Genomic DNA, 25,016 nt, shown 5'->3' on the forward strand with positions numbered 1-25,016 from the left:
ACATGGAGAAAAGAGGGACAATACATCTCTCACTCCATTTATCCACCAATGTTCTACGCAAACAAGGATAAAAGCAGCATTTCAGTCCATATTACAGCAGATGGGCTCTGCATGCAGCACAAGAAAAATAGATTTAAAAAAGATTTAGCCAACCCAAGATCGGGAGAGGGTAGGGGAATCAGAAGGCTCTTTTATATCATGTGTCTTGAATACAGTGCTTAACTAAAATGCATCTTAGTTAAGATACTTATCAAAGGCTTGGAAAAGAGGGGACATGCCATGCAAGGAGAAACTTAGAAAATTAGTCAGCTGAACTAATCCTTTTAGGAAGGGTTTTTCTCTTCTCCCTCCCTGCTCCTTGCAGCAAGCTGGGACAAGATTACTGGTTCCAGGTAAGAGGATTGAAGGTATGCTGCACACCTGTATCTTTTAAAAGCAGCGCGAAATTAATACCATTAAGCCAAGGCCACTCCTGTTGACCAGAGGGCACGCGTAGCTCTGAAGTGTTTCTCCTCTCATGGTCACTGACCTTTAACACATCACAGTCCACAGAAGCCAAGCTACTAATTTACAAATTGGACGTTGGTGAATGAATACCGACATCCTCAAATGTCCTCATCATGGTGAATTCTCCTCCCTGGGAATTAAAAAAAAAAAGTTCAACTTCACCTAACTGTCAGGTGGTTGGGAGAAAAGAATTCTTCCAGATGGAGTTTATTGATCTTCCAAAAATGGAGCCTTCAGTTTAAATTAAAACCAAAAAGATCTCACAAAAAAAAAAAAATCCAACAACCTTCAAGACAGAAAAATTCAATAAAGCAAGGATAAAGTCTGCAGCAAGTAGAGAAGATTGAACTGAGACTTCACCATCAAGCTGGATTGCAAGAGGAAATAAATTGAAAAGCAGTCTAATAACGAACGCCTAATTTTGTCTCCTGCGTACTTAAATTTTATTGCATCTTCATCTGTAACAAGACATATACAAAGGAATATGCCAAACAACTAACTGTAGCTAAATGCATTCCTTGTTTATGCAGTTGAGCAACGAATTTAACAAAGCAGAAATTCTATTTGGACATGTTAATTTTTTCTTTTTCTGCAACATCCTTGATATTCAAATCTTAAGAAGGATCCAGCTAGGTACTAAAGTTTAGACTGTTCTCTCTGTTCCTCATCCAGAGGAAAGGACACTAAAATGTGGATTTGAACTCCCCTAAATGACACCAAACCAACTGTTGGGTTTTACTGACATGCCAAGGCTTTCTTTAGGAACATGGGTCACTCAGACGGAATCAATCCCAATTGTGTCAGCAAGGCACTCACCTCTAAGGATGTCACCTAAATTTTGTTTGGACACAGTTAACACAAAAGTGCCAAATTAGTTTATTTTTCAAACTAATGAGTTGAGACAGGTTAGATGTTTTATCCTACTTATAAGGTATTCTTTTGGATGCCCGCTTCTCAATAATCAAGTAATGGAAGTACAAAACTGAGTGTTTAATTTGTATTTCTAAACATCTAAATATTTTCCACCAAAATCATAGTAGAAAGAAGGCATCAGAGTTTCTATAAGGTGATCTTCTAGAAGATCAATTAAGAGCAGTTCCTGAGTGTCAAAACAGATCCTGTAATAACTTAATGTCACCACAAAGATGGGAGGGAAGGATACCAGCCCAAGTTGCTGACATGATAAACTCAGAGTTCCACAGAGCTCCTCCCATTTAGCAGACAGATGTATCCTGTCACACTAATCACAGAGTGTGATACTGCAGGCTGGGAGGACTGGGAAATCACCCCCAAGACAGAGATAGCACTGGGCTTTCAAAAAGCAATGGAAGAACAGAGAGTGACTTGCTTTGAAACGTTTGCATTACAATCTTCGATTAGGATGGAGAGCTGCCTTTAAGGTACAACTTTATCTTGCACTGAAGTTTTATTCTATCAATTAAACTAAACATGAATGTTTCAAGAGAAAAAATTAGATTAAATCATTCGCTGACTTAATCTGCTCTTCTCTCCTTTAGCGCAAATATAGACCACTCTTGCTTTTCTAATGCTAGGAATATTAACAGCATATTATATGACAGCTGTTATTACCTGAAAAAAAAGTCAAAGAAAGTGTGCAGTATTAATGTGATGCAAACTATGTTGTAGGCAGAGAAGGGACAAAAATGGAAAATCAGATCACAGAATCATTTAGGTTTCAAAAAATCTTTAAGATCATTGAGTTCAATCACTAATCTGACACTGCCAACTCCACCAGTAAAACGTCCCCAAGCACCACATCTACACATATCTTAAATACCCTCAGGGATCCCAACTCTGATACTTCCCTGGGCAGCCTTTTCCAACGCTTGACAATCTTTTTGGAGAAGTAATTTTTCGTAATATTCAATCTAAACCTACCCTGGTTCAACCTGACGCTATTTCGCCTCTTCCTACCTATTGCTCAAGCTATCCATCAAACAACAGACAGAATCATCTAATGCTGGGAAAATACGAAATTCAACAGGGAAAAGTCCCACCCAGATTTCCTAACGAGACAAGAGTATGAAGGGACACAATCCGGGTGCAGCTTGCATTTTGTGCTGCTCTATGACTTCATCTTGGTTTCACAAATACTTGAAAGACAAACTCCACAGACACAATGAGACTGAATGGCGGACACAAGATAAGCTTTACCACACTCTCATCCTTCTTTCTCTCAACTGGTAACCTTTCACTGAAGTCATCCAGCCAAACCGAGACATCTTCAAACCTTGGGCACTGTCTCATGCACCCGATATTATGATAATGTTACGCTATGTAATGGTGCCATCTCGTGGTAATAATAAAGACGATGCTGGATTGACCACATTTTCAATAGTACACTTCAGCTGTTGTGACCATTAAAGACAACTCATTAAACCAGACACCTCTTAATTCCTCTGTGTTGTTTAAGTTTTACAGTGCATGTTCACCATTAGGATACCCACAAGCACAAAAGAATCCTGTGATGATTTATAACCACAGGTCATAGCAGCTGGGAAATGCTAACCCATAACAGTCAGCGTGATTGTAACTGGAACTGGGTCTCTGATGATGTTCAGGCTTCTGAGACAAATTTGAAAAATTGAAAAGCTCTCTGAAAGTACAAGAAGAATGAATCAAGGTCAGGAAACTCTGCCTCACAGAGATAAATCCATAAAACAGTGCTGTTCACTAATGTCATGACGGACTACAGGGTATCCATCCCCACATTGAAAGGATCTTGATAGTATAAGAGCCATAGCTCAGCATTAAACAGAAAAGCAAAATCCATCATAGGAGACTAAAGAAAAATGAATTCAGACTAAAAAAATCAGATGTACTTGTAAACACAAAACTTTAGAACAAATCACCAGTGAATGTGGCAGATTTTCCATTGGCCAACATCTGAAAATCAAAACTGTCAAATCAAAACAAACTTTCTAAAAAATGGGTTGTTTCAAACATAACCAATGATATTTGATACAGCAACCATGCATGAAATTGTTTGGCTTGCATTATATGAAACATCATGACAGATTAATGGAATGAATTTTCTAGCCTTAAAATCTGTATGCTTACTTTTCTTGAGAGCAATTTAAATACCGTATTTGGTTGGCACACACCAACCCAGATCACTGCTAACACTAACGTTGATGTCTAACATTTTACTTGTTGGCCACAGTTTAGCGTTTTTGCTATAAGAACAATAGGTACAAATTTTGGTTCAGCAGGTCTGCCAGCTCTTTCTCACACACACACTTACTGCTTTGCCTCCTAAGCAGAAGCATCATCATGTCAAGCCACAACCACCAGAGTGTAGATACAGAGAGATTAAATCCAAGGTTTTAAAAACTTAACTCCAAAAATTGGAATGCTCTTTCAAGCCTTTGCCAACTTTTCCAACACTCCAAAACCATCCTATCCTGGGGTAAATGCAGATTTCTTTTAAATAAAAAAAAAAATCAACTGTGAGAAAAATATGATTGTGGTGTTGGTTTGTTTGTTTTTTCTCTTATGTTTTACTAAGACAGTAAAGATACCGGATCTGTTTCTGCTTCAGACCCTCTTATGATTTTTGCGATTTCACTAAGGAGTGCTTCAGACTGACAAGAATGAGTTGCAGGTCCAAGCTTCTAAATTAATCAGATACCTTAAAGCACTAATATATTAAAAAAATAAATATTCAGACCAATTGTTCTGTAAGCCAGCATTTTTTTAGTAACACGGAGTAAGCCTCTGTCACCCTGCAACCTGTCACCCAGGAGTTTAGTACCATTAAGCAGGACCTCGAAAACTCCTGGCTCTGCTTCTTTACTGAACTTAACGAGCAAGTGTCTGTATCCTCTTATTCTACTCTATCAGCTCAGAGTGTTTCATTTGCCACGGAAGGCAGATGAACTGAATGTAGAACTTCCCTAATGGTCACGTTTCGATTAGAAAGACAATGGGATAGCTTTCTTTGACTAGAAAGTTCCAAGCCATCTGCCAACACCACCTTATCAAATGCATCTTTGCTTATTTCTATAATATGCCCAGTTGCCATCATGAGCATTTTTGAAGAAAAAGCATTACTTAGAAAACAAAAGGCTAAACATAATCAAGGAAGACAATTACTACACAAAGAAACAACTTTTCCATGAGAACAGCCAGTAAAATGGCTGTTAACACAACCAGTGGATCACTGGAAAATACAGAGGTGAAACAGAAATTCAATTTGGAGATATTGAAAAATTGCTATTTTGTCCTCTGACTCAAAGTGTCCCTAGGTACAGAACGAATTTAATCAAATGAGGTGTCTGCCCATTCCACACACAGTACCTTATCCATCATCTTTATTCTAATACAAATTCATCTAGAGTTTCCTGAGGCCTTCTAAGATAAAACTTTCTTAAAAGACTTAAATCAAATTTAACTACATAATAGTCCCCACTTGCTAAAACAACTCCACTTTACCTCACCTTGACAATCATAGGCTGTTACGTGCAAACTAGACACGAGACTGGTTTGCTATGCTACTGCAACTCTAACAACAGCACTCATGAGGAGAGATATAATCATTTTCTATCACACTTAGGAGCAATTGACATCGCAACTCTTCACAAATATTGTATTAAAAAAAAAAGGGTATGTTTTTAACCACACATTAAGCAAGAATGTAGGCTGTTGCACTGGAGGAGACACAGTTTGTAGCAGTCGTTATAGCACACTCTTAGAGACTTGATGAATCAGCAACTTGAAGATGAACTGATTATGAAGTTAGTCCTAAATGCATTCTCTTTGAGATGAGAACCATAGCAACATGATTAGGGCTGGCACACAATTCAGTGTTTTAATTCTCTTGGCAAAACCTTGTAAGTTCCAATTATAGCTTTTTTTTAACAACAAGATGCCTAGAAAGGTCTGATTTTGATGTGTCTCAGGCACATGGTTTACTGAGCAGCTCTACAGGGGAGGGGTTACTTGGATACATGAATAAACACGATGTTAAATCATGACCTTAAACAAGAACAGTGTGACAGGGCTATATGTGAGCAATTACACTGTACAGAGGGAAAAACACACATCCCTACAGTGTACCTACAATGCCTGCCTACAGAACTGTCTCCCTGGAAATGCTACATTAGTTTCTGGAAAGAAATAGCTACCACTCCTTGTTCCAAGGCGCTCACTTAAGAATTACAGGCTGCTGGACCTATTTGGATTCATCAAAACCCTACTGCTGTTCACTCCCGAGTCTACCTCTTTGCAAAGCCTTCTCTGCCACTGAAGGTCTGATCTTCAGGAGTTTCACCTGTAACTATTAATTCAACATTCAAGCTTTAGAAATTCCCCACTAAAAAAAAAAGAAATCTAAGTAGCTTGTGGTGAAAGAACAAAATTTCCTTACCAAGCCATAACATGAGTAATCTAGCGAAATATATTATACTTCCAAGTTAATTAAATACAAAACATTAGACAAGAGCCCATAGGAAATAAAACATGGAACATGTAATCTACACAAATTTCTACATTCTGAACTTAATACCGTGACATACAGTGCCTGAATTTAAAGGCAGTTTAAGTTCTGCAGCTTGCTCTACTCTTCCTCTCTGTAACAAACTTCTGCATTAATGGGGTTTGTACGCCACCCTGTCCACCACAGGCTTTACAGCAGATTTTTCTGCTAGAAAAGCTCAAATGAAAGCAATTGAACATCAATTGTTCTCTTTCAAAGGAAGGTTACAGCTGTCATTATGATACCAACGTGTGTTGCAGTATCTCTCTTCCATAGTGCAGCATGTGGTTTCCATAGAAATATCTTCTTACATCAGAATCTACAACCTCTCCAATTATTCCCTTTTGGACTTCTCATGCAATCCAATAAAATCTTTCCAGAGCAGGGAAATAACTAGACTCAACTACACTTAATTACTTAGTGAGAAGAAAAAGAAAAGGATAATTAGCAAACAAAAGCTTTATTTAAAACAAAACACAAGATGGAGAACACGTCTTGCAAAAAAAAAATTATATTTTACCTGAAGAAATCTCTCCAGCATTACAAATTATGAACAGTCAATTACCATTTTTAAAACTGGATTTTGCTTATTTTTGAAAGTGCAATTACAGTATAATTCTGAACTGTCTGGCGGCCTTGTCTCCAACTAAAGCCCCCACGGCCTGCTCTTTTTCTGAATCCTTTGCTTTGCCGAGTATTGCCTGGACCTTTTTCTAAGTCCTGTTGTTCAGAACCCTCTGAGTTCAGAGTCCCTGCTTCTGCTGTGTCATCTTTTTTTCTGTGGCATCTTCCGCCACGTTCCGAACACCAGGAATGTATTCAATGCCCTGAAATCAGAATCAAGACAGAAAGAACACCAAATTATACACAAACAGCATAAACAGTGACTTGATCCTAATACAAAATGTCTCTGTCGACCAAAGCAACACGCAAGGCAAGAAATTTAGCTCCATAGGTTGTATAGAACAGCTTCATTCCTGCTGCTCTGCCCAAGTTCCCAGAAGTGTCAGCATAAAGAAAACTGGGAGTGCTCCAAGCCTTGATCTGGCTGGGTGGGCTCTGACCACGGCACACAACGCAAGGGCGTACACCACAGGAGCCAGTGCTGTCATAGCTCCCCCGGGAGACCCATGTCTGAAGAAAACAAACTGATTTAATTGTTGTGCGGCAACCAAAATGTGCCGGGGAAACAATGCCTAGAGCTCTTTGTTTTGCTTCCACTCGTCTCTCGTTTTTCTTTATTACTTGAAAAAGCTTCATTACTGTGATTTGTTCTCGTAGATACATGCTCCCTGAACAGGTTTTAGGTGTCAAACCTCTCTGCCTCTTTTTGGCCTCCATCCTGCAAAAAGCTAAGCATTGGCAGCTCAGTAGTGGGCTAAAATAATCAAGACTGCAAAGAGCTTAACTTACTCATTCTAAAGGTTTCACACTCAAGCCGCTTGCATAGGAAAAAATCACAGTTCAGTTCAGAGAGCCACTACATATGCAAACCTTGGAATTTGCTGTATGCAGTTTGGTTACAGTTCCCGTATTTCAGTAAGGATCAGATTAAAACACTTAGCAAAAACTATCGTGTACTCCTTAGCCTCTCAAACCATTGTAGCTATAGAAATTAGCTATATGAATCAATTACGTGTGTGTGTAAATATATCATGTTAAATGATTTCCTCTAATCAGCCCCAGATGAGAAATGTCACTATATTCCTGTTTCTGAGACTATTTGGTGTAAATAAATCTCCCAATTTTTCAAACAATAAGAATTAATTCAGAATGAATGACTGCAGCTATTTGTGACAACATGCAAAAGAGTTTTATTTTTATAGATATATGTATGCATTTAGACAGAAATATATATATATATATATATGCTTATGTACCAGTGCACATCCAAACTGAAGTATCAGTTGCAGCGAGCAGAGTGCTGCAGTTTATCTGTACGGCCACTAGATGCAGCCACATAACCTTGCAAAATTTAAAATCTTGCTTATAGAAACGTTTTTTGGAATATCTATGATTGCTAAATTCTTGCAACAGCATCAATAGGAGACAATCCTGAGTACTGAGGGAAGATATAGTATCAGTAGAATTTTCATTTTTTCTTCTCAGTAATTTTGTTCCAAAATATAGCATTGCAAATGTTGACACGAATCTAAGAAATCAAATTAAAATAAGACTTGTCTGCTTTTGTGGTTGTTGCCATAGGTCCCGATTGGAGCTGACAATATTGAATTACACTGTGTTTTGCTTTCTACATAACAGAGCAAGCAGGAATGAAACGCTTTGTACCCAAGAGACCTCCTAAGGATCTAAATGACTGTGTGCATATTGAACAGGCAAGTGTACAACTCCAGAGGTTTCAGAGGTTTTCATTCTATGCTACATCATTTTCCTCTGTCTGTTCCTATACCACAACTCTGGAAACACAAGCTCCTTTTTACACACATGGTAAGCAGCACACTAGGCCAGATGATAAAGGATCCCTGCACTCAGAAAATGTTTCTGCTTTACCTACTATTAACAGATATCATGAAACCCTGGAAAATTCTCGTTATTTCCTCACCAGCCATTACATAGAGCTATGCAGCAGTGACGCTGCCTTTAGGACAAAACAAACCAGGGAGACTCTCCTCTAGCTTTAGCAACCATCATCCGTCCTGTACGCTCCCTCTGTATTTCCCTAGGTACATGATATGCACAGTAGTGGGATAATACAGCACAAGAAGCACACAAGTAGACTTCACATGTAAAACAGATATAGTAAAAGTATTGCACACTGTTTTAAATATTGGTTTTATAGTGTGTTGATTTTCCACTGAAGATGGATGAAATAAAGCCTGTTCAGCACATCTAGTGTAAAGGAAAGTGATGCCTAGAGAGCTGCGCACCACAGTGGAGACTATAATTTCAAAAGCAGATTTTTATTACATATTTTAGGGCCAAATTCACTTGCTTCTGGTCCCTTCTACTATAAAGATTACATTACATTACAATTCATACTCCATATAAATATACAAAAACACTCACAATTTCTGGTTTATACTTTCCATCCTTCCTCTTTTTTCAGATATGAGATATCTCACTTACATGCAGAGCTGGCCAAGGCAGCCCCCAGGCCTCACATGTATTATTTACTGACAGCCACTCTTGTGGAATTATATTTACCTATGTTTTGGGTCATTTCTCTTTGTTTGTTTGTTGGTTAGTTTGGGATTGGTTTATTTGTTTATTTTGCAGAAGATGGCAAAAGAAGAAAGAAAAAAAAGGTATAGTCTCCTCCAGGATTCACCTTCTGTTTGCTGATCTGACATTGTTCTCTTCAGTTGCCATTAATAAACTGAACTGAGCAAGACGGATTAAAGGAAAGAGGAACACCAGATTTGCTAGTTTAAAGCATGAGGAACATAAATATAATGGCTTCAGAGGAACCCAGACTAGGACTAAACTCTGACTTAACTCTCCCATGGGATGCTGCAGACAAGATGAAATGCAAAGTCTCAACTGAAGGTCCCCAAGCCAGTACAAAGCAGGAAAGATATTGGAAGAGATGGGAGCAATTCATTCTGCTGCACTCCTTGCTGCACTTCCAGAAAGAGACAACGTGTGCCCTTCTTCTGGAACCTATTGCTTACCACAACTTGTGTGCATGCAGCAGAGAGGCCTGTCTGGATCCCCAAGCCAGCTGAAGAGATGACACGAACAAGATCCCCTTATGAACTGTCAAAAGGTTTTCCTACCCTGTCACTACCTTTTGTGAAGTAGGCAGAAAATGCTCCCAGCAAGGATTTACCCTGTAGGACAGTATTTTGAATCTTCAAAAAACGTAATAAAAAAGTTCACGTTTCCATCCAAGAATCATATTGGTACCAAATTGAAGGTAATTAAACGAACCCCTCTCTATAAACCAGACGTTGTGTTGTGCAACAGGAATTTTGGGGCTAACCCTGCTGTAAGTGTACTGCAATGGGAGTTACAGCTGCTTTATGCCAAAACTGCGTTTTGTTTGGTATCTCTCAGATGCTCTGCAGTTCAATTTCATTACTTCATAACTTCTAAGAACTGTCCAGTTTACTGGGAAAGGATCAGTGAACTGGACTGCACGCTCAGTAGCTTCTTCATGTGCAAACAACAGTGAAACAACTTATTATCACTTCTCTTGATTTTATTTCTTTTCTTTATATAACTAATATGGCCAAGTTCACGCTCTTTATTTTAACTCACTTCCTGCAGAGGATGACTCCATCTGAATTTTTAACCAGATATTCACTCGCTGGCTCCAATCTCCTGGTGCTTCCACCTCCCACAGTCGCTTCTGCTCCTCAGGATAAGTCTGCAAGAATTTCTGGCAAACTGAATAGGAGAAACCAAGGGGTAAAAGCATGCATTAGCGAAAATTACAGTGGAAGAGGGAGTGTATTCTACTCCAGAAATTCTCTCAGACCTACTTTTATTAGTTCCTTTTGAAATTTTTAGCTGTCTCTTCTCATCCTTTTTTTTTTTTTTTTTCTTTTAGCTGGGGATTTTAGGAAAAATCTATGTGGAATGATCTCAACAGACACAAGTAAATCCTGTCCATCTGCTTCAGTCTAGAATGTGAGTTGAGTTTAACATTGGGATGTAGAGACAAAACCCCTTATCCTGGTATGTAAACATTTGCCTTACAGTAATGAACAGATCACTGTCATTCACTGATATTACTGGGACAAGAGAAAGAATGTTGTCAATACTATTCCTTCCTGAATTTATAAGCAGCAGTACCTTAGAAACTCCTGAAGTACATATCTATATAGGGGTAAATTTGCATACATTCAGTGACATACTGACCAAGACAAAGAACAGATTGCCTGATTTAGTGGAAGTTGCTCCTGCCCACCGCAGGGAGGTTGGAACTGGATGATCTTTAAAGTCCCTTCCAACCCAAACCATTCTGTGATAAAACATGAAATGGCTGTAAAGTCATCGGGCAATAGAAACATCCCCCCCAAAATGACAGTAAGGACTGTTTCTAAAGAAAATAGTTTTACAAATACTGTGTGCACAAATTTTTTTCTGCAAATTTTACCAGGAAAACCTGAAAAGGTTTACTAGGAAAATCCTGAACACAGAGAAGATAAATAACTACTTAATGATCTCTTAGAAGTGCCAAATGCTCAAAGACAGTCAATACAAAACAAGTACTGGAATGACTGGATGAATGAGCAGATCCCAGGTATATAGCTTATTAAATCAAATTTCTTACAAACGCAGTATCTACAAGAGTATTACATGCATAGTGAAGGCTTGACAACATCTTATGACTCTTCTCCCTCTAGCGTCAAATAAAATGGGTAAGTCGCTGTCTAGGGCAATGACACAGTTCTATTTCTATGAGAGAGCAAGGTAAAAATGCAAAAATGTCAAATAGGAGCATGAGTTTTATGCTTCTCATTGTCTTACGTATCAGTCTACCTTTCTACAGGAAATTCCAGATGTTTCAAGTAAAGTAACCAGTTGCACACTAACAACAGTTCAGTTCAGACAAGTGCATTGAACTCTTATACACTTAAGAAAATGCTACCAAGACCACACTGAAATTTATACATTATACATGACCCTTACCTAATACTTCCACATCAAATGATTTACCTTGATACATCGCAGCAGAAATAGGGCAGCTGATCCCCAAGGCATCCTCAGCCATGAAAGACTGACAGAAATCACGCAGCATTTTCATCCCTAGGCCACTTCTTCTGCACTTTCTCCGGACAAATATAGTATCCAAAACCGGCAGCAAGTAACATTGACTGGTTGTACCATCACATAGGCTCCCTATATGCAGACGGTAAAAAAAATACAGATTTGAAAACAAAATTGGTATTGCTGCACTAACTAACCACTGTATGATTCTAGCCACAAAAACTGCCCTGATACCCTTCCACTTGAAATCATGGGGATATGACATAGTGCTCTACATGAGGACAAAATACAGACTCAAGTATAAGCCACTGAACCATTAAAATTCAGTTCTCAGAGAAAGCTGTCAAAGCAATCATGTTTGGTAAAATCAAACTGGAGTTAAGGGAAAGTTGATTAAGAACAGACATTCAGGGTCCAAAATTTTAATGTTCACCTTAAATGACTTAGGATCCTATTGCAAGAGATACTTAACAGTTCACTGCACAACTTCTATTCACTGCAGAATACTATAAAAACAAAGCCTTAAAGTACTTGACAGTACTTATGCTGTCAAACTGCATTCAACCTGGAAATGAATGACCAACATCAGTTCACCAGCTATCTACATATAGGAGACAGTCACCACAGAAACTTCTCATTGATTTATTTTCATTTTTAGAAACTATTTATGAAAATGCTATGCTGCTTCTATCTAGGTACATGGCAGTTTAAATAGAAATGGATATGCAGGCCTTTATAACAGAGAAAAATTCAATTTTCTTACTTTGCTGCTTAAATGTCATCAAGATGTTCTTGATTTTCTTTCTTACCATTTACTAGTGCACCACGAGGTCTAGTTTTCAGTGTTTTAAGACATGAAACTTCCATCACTGCACTAAGACCTATTTCATAGTTTCACAGATCTGCTACTGAAAGGTTGCTCCGAAATTCCAATATAAGACCTTCACTTAATATCATTTCTTTTTCTTTATCATGCTGACAATACCTCTATCAAACTGAAGTCTTGAGTTGTTGTCTAGTAATAACTAGACACTCTCTAGACTTTCTTTTATAGGACACTAATTTAGCAAAGCATATATGACTATATTTAATTCTAGACCTTGATTTGTTAAGACTGTAGCTATCCATTTAGCAAGAATCCACATCACACATACTCAGCCATACAACAAGAGTATGTAGCTATATAACCAATCGATTCATATCCAGGCTCGGTCTCCCCTGCTTAACTTCATGCTTAACTTCAAACACATGTTCAAGCACATTGTTGGAAATGGATTATTTGTGGTGGTGTTTATAACCTTTTAGTGTTTGTAACACATGATGGGTAGTTACTCTTTTTTCATGAGCCAAAAAATTGAGTATATCCACAGTCCCATTGTTAGCTGCCAGCCCAACAGAGATGTTAGATTCCAGCAGTGTTGCACCATACATTTTAGGAAAGGAACAAACTTTTCCTCATGAACTCAATTGCTTTAAGAATTCCTGCATGTTGCAAGTGTCCTTTTAAGTTTATTATTATCTTATATAGTCTGTCTCCTATAAATCCTGACGAGACTGCTGTGCAGCAATCCCAGCAGCTGAGTGATTTATGTCTGTGCTTCTAATATGGTGTTGAGAAGATGACAAAAACTGGTACTGTCTAAAGGCACTGTAAATAAAGAAACCATGAAGCCATTCTTCACCTTGTCCCTGGGAAACATATTAGAAGAGTCATAGCCCAGAGCCATTTGAAATAATAAATAAGCAAGCAAACAAACAAACATTTTGGAACAAAGGCCACTTTGTCTCTAGTTCCCATCCAATAGCAAAGAAGTTACCGTAAGCTAATGGTGGCCCAGAGGTGACCAGGAGACTCTCAAACATTTGGTTCAGAGGTTTGTTTCATTGTTGAAACACACCAACAGACAAAGTTTTGACATGAGGGAGGAGACAGGGAAAATAAGGGCATTGGTGATGGAGATGGAAGTATTCGTACAGCTTGGCCTTTGAAAGCCTTTGATCTGTTCGGTTAGGTCATGAGTGCCAAATGACCAACTTATGAGCCAGCAAAATGGTAAACAGATATTCCAAGGGCAAGAAAGCAGACAGCCATTAGCATTCCCAAAGAGCCACAAACCAGAAAAAAAAAAACAATCCAGTCCCCACATCCAAAAGACCCAAACAAAACAAGGTTGTGTATACTGACTATTTCCCTGCTGAACAAGTTGGCTTGGCACACACATGTTTGGACAGGCCTTCCGCAGGCTGAGTGCTTGTGTAAAGGGTGGGGAATATTTCTGCTGAATAGAACCCAAGGTCAAACCACTGTGTGAGTTTGTATGCGAGAAGGGGAACAAAGGTTCTGGTTTCAATAAAATTAAATTAATTCATGTCTTGACTGGTATGTAGTCATTTAATTTTTATTACAGCCAGAAACTTCAGTCTGCCTCAGAAATGCACATTAAAAATATTATTGCTACAAAACAGAGGGAGAGAAAAGCAATTATCCAACAAGATTTCAGCTAATTGTCTGTCAGGTTAACTTCAATTCTGATTTAATTTTTTTTTCTAGAAGAAATATTTGTAATCAGTGAAAAATAAAATCCTATTATATTTTAGGGATCTATTTCCAGAGAACACCACCTTGTTCGCCAAAGTATTAAAAGGAATTTGTGAAGTCTTGTATGAAGAAAGGCATGAAATGAACTTGGGTAACCACTTCCAAAGACCAACTCTAAGCCTTGAGGTACCTAAAAGCAGAGACCAGGCCTGGGTTGCTGTGCTGCCCACTTGGTATCAGCTTAAAGTTTTTGCAGTTAGGTGTTCCGAATATTGGAATAACCTCCCAAGGGAAGTAGCAGATTCCTCTACACTGGACACTTTTAAGACTCAGCTTGACACAGTTCTGGGACACCTCATTTAAACTATATATTACCTAAAAAGTTGGACCAGATGATCCCTGCAGTCTCTTCCAGCCTGGCATTCTGTGATTCTGTTCCTAAACTGTGATTTGTGGAGCATCTGGAAAGAATGAATGAGAAGGCAACAATGCACTTACTCCTGGTTCAATTGCATGTTTTACAGCTTTCTCAGAGGACCCAATTTTGTTAAGGTTGGTTTGACTCACAGCACAGAGAATACTATCTTTCTCCACACTTTAATGTTTCGACAAAAGGGACACAGTGAGCTTGGGAAGGGACAAGCTTTGGCAATCTGACTGCTTTCTATATCATAGACAGCTTGGTTCACAACTAGGCAGCTCCTATGTGGTACAGAAATGGTAATATACAACGGCAGGCAAAAAAAGCTGAGGTCTTTTTTCTGTATATTAAAAAGCGGAAGTGTTCTGTTTTATCCTTAAAGGGACCAAGACATTCCTGGCTCATAGCATCCTCCAACTTCCTTACTGATTTACTTGCATGATGAATCTTCTAAGCTCTCCTGACATTTATGTGAAGGTGGTAAAAGTCCATTTTGAATAACTAGTAATCCTCGGTAAATAAAAGAAGAGAAAACTGTGAGGGAATTACGTGGTCACATTGGACAAAAAAATAGTGTCAGTAACCATAGTCGTTAATCCTACATCACTACACAAAACACATTCTTTTTCAGGCTTTCACACAGTTTTAGAGCATACCAAAAAAAAAAAAAAAAAAAGATCTGAAATAAATACTTAGAGTATAAAACAGATCTCAAAAAAAAAGTATCTATATGAAGGCTTTCTGCAAAATACTTCATTTTCAGGTTGCTGTCTGCAAAGACAGAGATGGGGAACTGTAATTTCCTGCTGTACCTTTAAGTAGCTACATTCAGTGAGGTCTAACTCCTTAGCTGTCTAATATGGAAGTCGCTGACATAGATAAAATTGGAGACATTTATCTTGGCACGTGACAAAGTGTCTTATCAGCCTCATTAGTGGCTTAGTACATCTCATCAATCTTTAGTATACCCAGGGGTAAATGCTGCATGCCTGTCATTGGACAGGAATAGGCACATACCAGAGAGGCTAGGGTGATGATCTGTGTAGTCATGAATAAATTTTGTTTTAATAAAGGTGTCTAATGCTCACGAAAAGTGATAGCCTTGAAGAATGAGTCTTCTGTTTATCTACACAACAGGTGCAGGATGGCCAGTGTCAGTAGCTGCCAAATCCTCTCAAAACCTTGACTTGCAGTTACCGCATCTCTGAGAAAGGCGGATGCTCAAGACCATCTGTCCCTCTTTAGCTATCAAAAGAGATCCAGCTAAGGATCTTCATAAGATCGATGTACATGTGGAACCAGGCCGAAATTACCACGTTCACTTGGCACAGGCCACCGAGGAACTGGTAAATGGAAATGACTTCACAATATTGCCAAGATAGTTAATTGGAATCACTGAGGTCCATTGAAAATTTAGTTTGCATAACAGCACTCCAAATTTGTAGCAATGATAGAACAGACTCTCTCCTCCTTGGTCACCATTTCTATGATTCACCCAAGTGACTTATGAAATAGTCATGCTCCAAAGATCTGTTCTGACTTATTTGGCTCCACCAAAGCACATTTTTTTGTCATACTGTAGATAACGGAAAATTCACAGATGAGAAATACAGTTGAATATAACATCAGCATGAGAGTCTCAATTACAAAGTGAAGAAAATAAAACTATAAAGTATGGCCAGGTAATTGCAGAACATGGAAATAAAGAATTAGAATCACATGGTGGGCATAGAGGAAAATAATTTCTTCCCAGGAGGAGAAGCTGTAACAGAGGCCCAGCACAATATGAAGTCCTGTACTTAAAGCTGCCCCTACTAAATGTCCTGTAAAACAGAAAAAGAAAAAAGAACTTTCATTGTGACAAAAGAAAAGCAAGCAAAGAGTTAAAAAATATCCAAAACAACCATGTGAAACAAATCTTCTAAGAAAAGACATTTATGTTAACCTGTTTTGGGCCTAATAAATCCATGCTTTTTCTAGAAAGTAGAGAGAATAGGATCAGCCAGAGCATGACTGTTATAAAATTGATATCACAGAACTTCAGAAAGAGGAATTATTTTCTAAATGCATACAGCAAAAAGCAAAAGGGGCAAAACCAATCAGTTTCAACCTTCCTGAAAAGTCTTTGGCCAAAGGCTGTAGTAATTTGTGACACAGGCCAGAAACTAACAAATTTTCATTTGAAAACGGGGGAGAGGGGAACAAAACAAACAGAGAAAAAAAAACCCACACTAGCAACAAAAGACAGATGCTGACAAAGTTGAACTTGAAGAATCTGTATTTTATGTGGACCTGGTTTTAAACCAAACTGTGACTCTCGACTTACTCAGAAACTGTTTCAGCTTGACTAATACTCCACCCATAACAGACTACTGTGCAAATTTATATTACCGAAGCATGAATCATTACAGCCCATACAAGTGTTTCTTTCCAAAAGCTTTGCTTAGAAATATTTAAGAACTTAAAGGAAAATGTACTATGGCAATTGAAGTGTTTGCCAAATACAAACCAGTCCATCGGCATAGTCACAGACTTCCTTCATCATAGGCTGAGACTTGGTTCAACATTGTGGCACTGTACCAGCACAGTGGTATAAACAAGGATTTTGCACAACCCCAAGGCAGTTGAAGAGCAAAGTACCTCTTATTGCTGATGGCCTTCAAAATTCTATCAGAGAAGGCATCTTCAGACTGTCCTCTGGACTCCAAAGCAACCCATATATGTATAGCTCTCAAGCTGTTTCTTATTTGCTCTTTTTTGGTGGCTACTGACTAGAACAATACATTTACCTTCAACGATACAAAATTTCCAATATAAAATTTTCTGTGTTTAAGCTGCTGCTATTGAGATGACACCCACGGATCTTAAACACAGACTGGTAACCAGCTTCTACATGGGAGTATGTACTCAACTGCATACCCAGAGTTATTCTAAACAAACCTTTTCCAGTCTAGGCTGGTTAATAGCAATATACCTGCATCAATACAAGCTCTGTATTTAATAAAAGACCTTCACTAAACTTATACTAGTGCAAGTATCTCTAAAGAATCAAATACATTATTTCTTTTCTCGGCTAATTAATCAATTAAATATTAAATCAATTAATCATTAAATCAATTAATCATCATCCTTTAAACTGGTAGTATTAGAACTGGACAAAATTCCAGGATTAACCTAACGCCCACACATTCCTCTACAAAATCCAGCCACTGCTTCTTACGTATCCAAGGACATTGTCGCTTCTCAGCACCAGCTGCGCCTGATACACTGGTTTTCCTCTGTGAACTATACTTCTTATCTTTGTTATCATTCTTTCTAGGATATAGTCCCCCATGTGTGGGCACACTTTGCATTCCTTTTTCCTAGATGTACAACCTTCTTATTTGGCTACATTAAAATATATTTTATTGCACTAAGCCAGTACCTTAGATGACTCAGTGTAACTCAGAAAAAAGTTTGGAGTCATCATGTTTAAATGCAAGTAATATGGATGGCTTCCAAATCCTGGGAAGGTTTGTACCCCAAATTCATTCTGAGAGAGATTGGATATAAAAATGTAAATGAGAGCCAGGATTTTTTATACTGAAAGATAAACAAAAGGACTACCTTTCTAGCTATTAGGAACCAATGGAAATGTGTCTCTAAAATGACCTTACCTTTCATCTTGACCGAGTAAAAGGCAACAGCCTCGCCATTTCTCCAGAGTATCTTGGCACATTCGGTGGCAGAGTGAGGTAGAAAGAATGCATCATCAGCTGCACTCCCTTCGAGCATTCCAAAAATAATGCAGTTCAGAACAAAGAGGACAATCCTTTCTCCAAATGTCTGGACCTTAGAGAACAAACAAAAACAGGCCAAAGAAAAATAAAGCAGAGAATAGTATTTTGTGTTTCATAAAAGGTTTCAAAACTAAAAGGGGCTGGGAAGAAGGAGGTATGGAAACACGTATACTTGATGTGGGGAAAATACCACATGAATTGATTCAGATAGAAAGTAAAAAACAGTTTTCCCCAATGTTCCACCCTCTATCCACAGGACATAGAATAATTTATAGAACAATTTATACAGCTTGAGATGTCTCCTGTTCTCACAGAGAAATTCAAAAGCAGCAGGAAAAGAAGTATCTTGATTGTAGTCACAGCAAACTAGTCACAGATTTTGGAAACAGGATCAAGGCAGTCTAACCCTACCCAAAAGCAAAATAAAAACAAGATTCACTGTTATTCTGGTCACCTCTCCCCTATTACCTGTCTTACCATGTCAGTGGCCCAGGACCTAACTGAGGTAAACACTGTACAAAACAGAAAATAAATATAGTATGTCCCAGGCAGGTTATAATCTAGGTGTAACATGAACAATTAGATTTTATGCAGTGCTTCTTACTAGACAACCAATAGGACAGGAAGATGAAGGAATATAAAGAAACAAGATCATATTGGTTATCCACGTAAAAAGTGGTGCCAACAAGCTTTATATGAAAGCTGGAAAAGAAAATTAGTTCCCACAAATAATGACAACCTATTTTTTTGCAATGAGCTAAAAAGGGCAAATTTACTGTTTTCCGATATTTTGCATTCTCTGTTGATACAGCAGATGCCTGAAAGCCCAAAAGTCCATGTTTCTGCTCAAAGTTCTGCCTTACAATGATTTGTATCTCAAAATCCCTCCCTTCAGTTACCACCAAAAAATCCCACTTAATTCTGTGAATAATTAAACTCTATGTACAGCAGATATTACAGAAAGATCATAAAGGAACCAAAGAATTAAGGCTAAAGCTGGACACAAAGGGCTGGGTAGGAAACAGCACTAACTTAAATAGCCTCATGGCAACACAAAGCTCACTTGCAGCAGGTATCTCATTCCTTAGTTGAAAACAGACTACAAACCACCCAAATCTCTCAAATTATGAAAAAGTAATTGTATCCTACTAAGACAAATTATTTGGAAAAAAGAATTACAGCAATATAAATTATTAAGTAACAACCATTTCATAAAATTAACATAATAGAAACATTATTCAAGGCAAGAAAAAAAAAAACCAACATAACTAGCCCGATAAGATATTGTTCCAAAGGGCAGTAACACTCCCCATCAGTCAGTCAAGCAACACTGTAACATGAAGAGTTATTGCTAATTTAGAAGTTCAATTTACCTGATTATTTCTTTAGTAGATAGTGAGGGTAAACTAAAACCAAAACCCAATAAATTCTACTGATGAATCATAAACTACATGCACAGAATTGTTTGAAGAGGGTTAATGTGATGTCACTGTGCCACGCAAGATATGAAGTACTTGGTAAGGCACATATATAGCCCAGGTACCATAGGTTATAAGGTATGAGCTATAGGAGACCAGGGACAAGTACATAGGATTGTTCTAGCTGGAAAGTTCTAGGAAAAGATAACTGTTAAAAATGGCATCCTTACTGAAATTAGCCCATCTCTCGAAGGATCAGCTGTCTTTACTACATCTTCAACAGGCCACCAGCACCGGTTCAGATAAACTGCCAAAACTACAAAAAGAAAAAGACAGAGGAAACATATTACCTGCAAATAAACACAAAGTTGATTCTGAACCTTTCCACAAGCAGGTTTAGATCTACTTCTCCCTCCAGCTGACTCCAGTCTGACTGGCTGTGAGATAGCAGAACAATGATTGTATTTCAATTTCATCTCCACGTCCCTTGATATCCAATTTTCAGTACCACAGGAGGCAACAAGTGAAGGTAATTTTTCTCAGGAATTGATGTCACTTTGGTGTGACAACCAGTGTACCATATGAATAAAGCACTTCCTGCATGGCATCTGTTCAGCAGCACAGTAAGCCTGAATGGCATTTGGGACAAAGAGTGCTACGAGCTAAAGGTTACATTTTTGAAGTTTCTTTCACACTTTCCACGTGTATCCATATCCATATTTGCTCCCATGCCAGTCAAACACAAATGTTTTCACATCCATTTTATCAAATAGCTGTTGTACCTTCAGCCTCTACCAGCTCCTATTGGCTTTAAGGCTAGAGATTCCACTTAGCTAACTTGTACTTCAGATAAATCATTAAAGCATGCGCCAAAAAGCATTGCACTTTGTGTATTGGGTTAACAATGAAGAAAGTACTGCACGCAAGAGCAGATGTCTGTTTATAGCACCAGATCCAATTCATTAAATATTATGCACTTACTTGCATGGGAGTTTCATACTCTTTCTGTGATGGATTCAATCTGTTCCCTCAATCAAATGCAAAGCAGCCACTGCTCCATTACACATCCATGAAACATGCAGTCACAAAGGGAGCTGACTCAGACAAAGGGGACATAATGGGCCAAATGCTGAGTTTAATGGGAGCTACACAGAGGTTTGGCACATAGTTCAGACGCATACAAGACACATAGTAAAGGTCAGAAAAGTTTTTCAAATCTTTGAGGAAAATAGGAAGATTCATAACCATGTTCTAAGGAGCTACTTTTATAGAAGACTTACTGTGCTATTCAATAATTTAAATGTGTGGAAGGGAACACTAGTTGACATAGCAACTGTCGCATCACATTGCATGAGCAACCTTATCTATATGGATGCCTTCCTTGAAGGAAAAACATTTCTCCAGATTTCACACAAGCATATGTACTTTGCTTTTTGTTATCATTTTTCAAGTCAACATCTGGTCTGCAGTTAAATCCATCCATGCTTCCCCATATTCTCATTTTCATTTTATAATCAACTTTGAGGAACACTATTTCAAATGCAAACACATTTTGTAAGACCACATGTTTCTTCTCTCTCCTTTCCCAGTTTTCTTGCTCTTTCAACGACATTTGGTTATGCTCACCTGATTACAAGAAATCAAGTTATCGCCAACAGTAAGTTACACACATCACCTGAATCCTGTGAGTCAGGATGTACAAGATTACAATCATCTTGCAATATAAGATGCAATGTGCTTGATCTTGCAACTCCAAAACTGGGTGATCTTGCAATTGCAAAACTAAGTTAAATGGATTCACTCTGACACATTTCAGCTCACAATTAATGGAGTATAAACATGCTCAGTTGGGTGGCTTGACCTGTAAGCACTAGCTTGCTAAACCTCAGTACTTTGACCGCTTGCAGTCAGACAAATACATTCAGACTGCTGCAACAAGCTGAGAGTCTGTGAAGCACACACTTCCATACCGCTACGGGTATTTGGAATACAGTACTGAAAAACACTGAATTGAATTAAGCACTAAGTACAATGCAATTGTGATTATGAAATGCCTCCTTTAGCTTGGCAAACATGGATCCCTTTTCAGCCCAGGTCTGGATTATATTTTTACTTTCTAGGCTATGTTGGTTAAACATTCCCACGCTGGTGTGCAACTACTTGAATGAAATGTGTACATCAGGACTCTACACACAGAGTAAAGGAGAAAAATTAAAGCAACATCGAGCTTGGTCCTTCTTTTTCCTCAGCCTTCATCTGAATTGCTGAAACACGGACCTCAGTTACAAACTAAATTAAAGGCAATGCTATATATGAGAGACGTAATTTGAGTTTGTTTAACAGATACAAAATTTACCAGTTCTTTACTTCAGATAAAGCCATCTTTACCTTAATTTTGGCATTATTTCAGATTGATGGTACACTTAATGAGGCTGTTTTTGCCAGATTCCCACCTTGGAAGGAGCACAGTAAATTACTCCAACAAGTAGTTCCATGCAACTGAGCTTAGTTCAGCTCCGATAATGGAGCAAGCTCGGAGTACCTACGTAGAACTGTGTTCTGCAATGCTGACATACCGTGAATAGCTGAAATAAGAGCATTTCTCTCTCCCCTAGGAGTCTTATTGAAATAAATACGTTAAAGCTTGGGAGGCATGCAGATGCTGCAGTAATGGCAGCCATTCAAGTATCTAAGATAGATATCTTTCCTGCAACCAATTACATTTTCTTCTGCAATTCCAGTTTTAGTCAGTGATTTGTTGCAAATGTCTTGTGATAAATGTTCCATAGCATCTAACAGTTATTGTAAATTATTACATACAGCATACAGAAAATGCCACGATAGGGTATGTTTATTTAGTGTTATAAAGATGTTAATCACCCATGCTATGCTCTGTAAGCCTTTACAACACAATTTACATTCTCATAACAGTATCTGTTCAGATATACTAACAGAACAGAACACTCAGCCCATCAAAAATAAATTAAAAATGCTCCCAACCAAGACCAAGTCCTATGGAAAAGATACCACATCCACTTTCTCTTCGAAATATGCAGGTCATTTCAGACCACAAGCTACACATCACTTCTGGACAACCCATCTGGATGTAAATTTCACTGTCAGAATCAACCCCTCTTTAACCTATCTTTAAGAATCGAGTGCCATGAAACTTTTAAGCTCTTCGCACACAAACCTGTAGCTAGGCTGTTAAATTCAGTATTTTTCCAGAGTCTAAATTATTAGAATTTCAAACATAAATTACTAGATTGACAATATTTTCTTTTGCAATTGTGGGAAAATAAGTATATTACAGTAGATATTTTTTCATAAGTATTATAGACATTAACCATTATAGGTGTAAACACAAGCTGAAAGAGGAAATGTCATCACATATGAACATAAGACATACATTGTATATAGCTTTCTCACTGAGATTAAGGTAGTGTCCAGGCACGTTGCTAACCCCAGCAATTGCCAAAGCTTTGTAAAGAGTTCAGTTTAAGGGATGAGGGGAGCAAAGATGGAGATCTTGGAGTGAAGCTGAAAGAAGTGATGGTGTCAGGGACAGAGTTGGAGAACTAAACTGAAAAGGCTGTAGCCAGGGCTTTGTCAGCCACCAGTCAGTAGAAGCACTGGAGCAGAGGAAGGTTATGGCTCTTGGGAGTGGTATGATATGGTCTTGGAGCACCACATCAGCTATGGCAGGAATAAGCAATGAATTACAAGAGAAAAAAATAATTGGTGGGCCATGTTTACATTGGTAAGACCAACACTAACAAAACTGAATTCACAGAGCAAAACATATGGTGCAGAGAGCCTGATGTTCACAAATTCTAGCCTGGTGCTGAAAACTAAAAGCCTGTTAGAGGCTGAGGCACATCAGCATGCCTCTGGAGTGCATCTTCTAATTTCATTTCAGCCAGAAGTAATCCAGTTGACACACTCCAAGACTGCTCCTCAATATGAAACGAAGCACAGTACGTGGGGACAGCCAGGAAATTTGCTTCTGAGAGCACTCCTGTTGTGAAGTACAACTAAAATGCAGGCACACCCAACAACATATAAGAAAGAGAAGACATCAGCTACATAAAGATTGTTTGATGAAACTCAAGTTCACAAGAAAAATGTAAAGCTCAAGGAAGGAAAAACAGTCATGCAGTCTGTTTAGTGTTTTAACTTTCTGCCCATGTCCTTAACTGAACGACTGAATTAATAAATATTGCTTTCCTCTGAAGGAATTGGTTTTGAAACAATGTGAATTGTTCAGTGGTCAGAACAAACGGTTATACAGGTAAACAAATCCAGATGGACTTGAGACATTAACACAGTCTGCTGCTGGAAGAGCCAATTCAAAATCTGTCAAACTGTGGGGAAAGCATTTTGACAAAATACTTCCAATGTTTATACCTGTGTGTACAGGTATGCACACACATACGCACACACCCCAGCAGACTTTAGAGAACTAATGAAAATTTATTAAACCTCATCTAAAGAAAAAAATCACGTCAGTCAAATTTGATGTGTGTAGGAAGGCTGGCCACATGTTTATTGCATATAAAATCCAGAAACAAAGAACTTCCAGTAAAATCCACTAAATCATACTTTTAAAAGGGAATATTAAAAGCCAGATGCTGCAGGCCTTACTTAAATAACCAGACCTACTAATCTCCATGAGACTGTTTCTGCCACTATGGGCTGGTGACTCATGCTGAAGTTTGACAAGGGGGGCACAGTAGTCAGTCAGTCTGTTGTTTATAATATAATAAGGTGTTTATTCTGCTAGGCTGAAGCTTTTCACGTAGATGTTTATCATATAATTTAGGCTCCAATATGGACTTGTTTGACTTGTTCCTGTGGGAAATCGTGTTTTCCTTGTGTGCATGTATCTCATTAATACTTGTTGTTCCTCATACTATTAGATCATTTAACTGAAGATTTATGTTAAATGCACTGCCTTCAACTACATTTATGTAGTAATTTTTATTTGTGTGTTGTAGTTGTCACATATCCTCTCGTGCAGCCTCAACTAACTTAATGCTGTTTTCAACTACATTCCTTTGAACGCGAGTCAGTAGGGTATGTACAACTGCACTCACTGAGCAAGTTTGGCCTCTGGTATAGATGCCTCTCTCCTTCATCAACCAGTGCCTATTTCTCTTCTTAAAAATGTTAATGGAAT

General features: G+C 38.2%; 1 protein-coding gene across 3 annotated transcripts in view; it reads right to left on the reverse strand.

Annotated features, from left to right (window-relative positions):
* Nucleotides 1-6,518: 6,518 nt before the first annotated feature.
* The window catches only part of FAM169BP (Protein FAM169B), a 36,806-nt gene continuing 18,308 nt past the window's right edge, over nucleotides 6,519-25,016 (reverse strand). For 2 of the 3 annotated variants that reach the window (XM_054078029.1, XM_054078030.1), the window contains exons 4-8: nucleotides 20,068-20,153; nucleotides 18,297-18,471; nucleotides 11,630-11,812; nucleotides 10,226-10,354; nucleotides 6,519-6,831 (exon numbers count right to left, since the gene is read on the reverse strand). In XM_054078029.1, coding sequence (XP_053934004.1) covers nucleotides 6,824-6,831; nucleotides 10,226-10,354; nucleotides 11,630-11,812; nucleotides 18,297-18,471; nucleotides 20,068-20,153 — 581 coding nt within the window. In that variant the 3' untranslated portion in view covers nucleotides 6,519-6,823. The remainder of the gene's footprint in view (nucleotides 6,832-10,225; nucleotides 10,355-11,629; nucleotides 11,813-18,296; nucleotides 18,472-20,067; nucleotides 20,154-25,016) is intronic. The other variant, XM_054078032.1, reaches the window with a different exon arrangement.

Source organism: Cuculus canorus, chromosome 12, assembly GCF_017976375.1.
Source record: "Cuculus canorus isolate bCucCan1 chromosome 12, bCucCan1.pri, whole genome shotgun sequence".
In the NCBI taxonomy this organism is placed as follows: domain Eukaryota; kingdom Metazoa; phylum Chordata; class Aves; order Cuculiformes; family Cuculidae; genus Cuculus; species Cuculus canorus.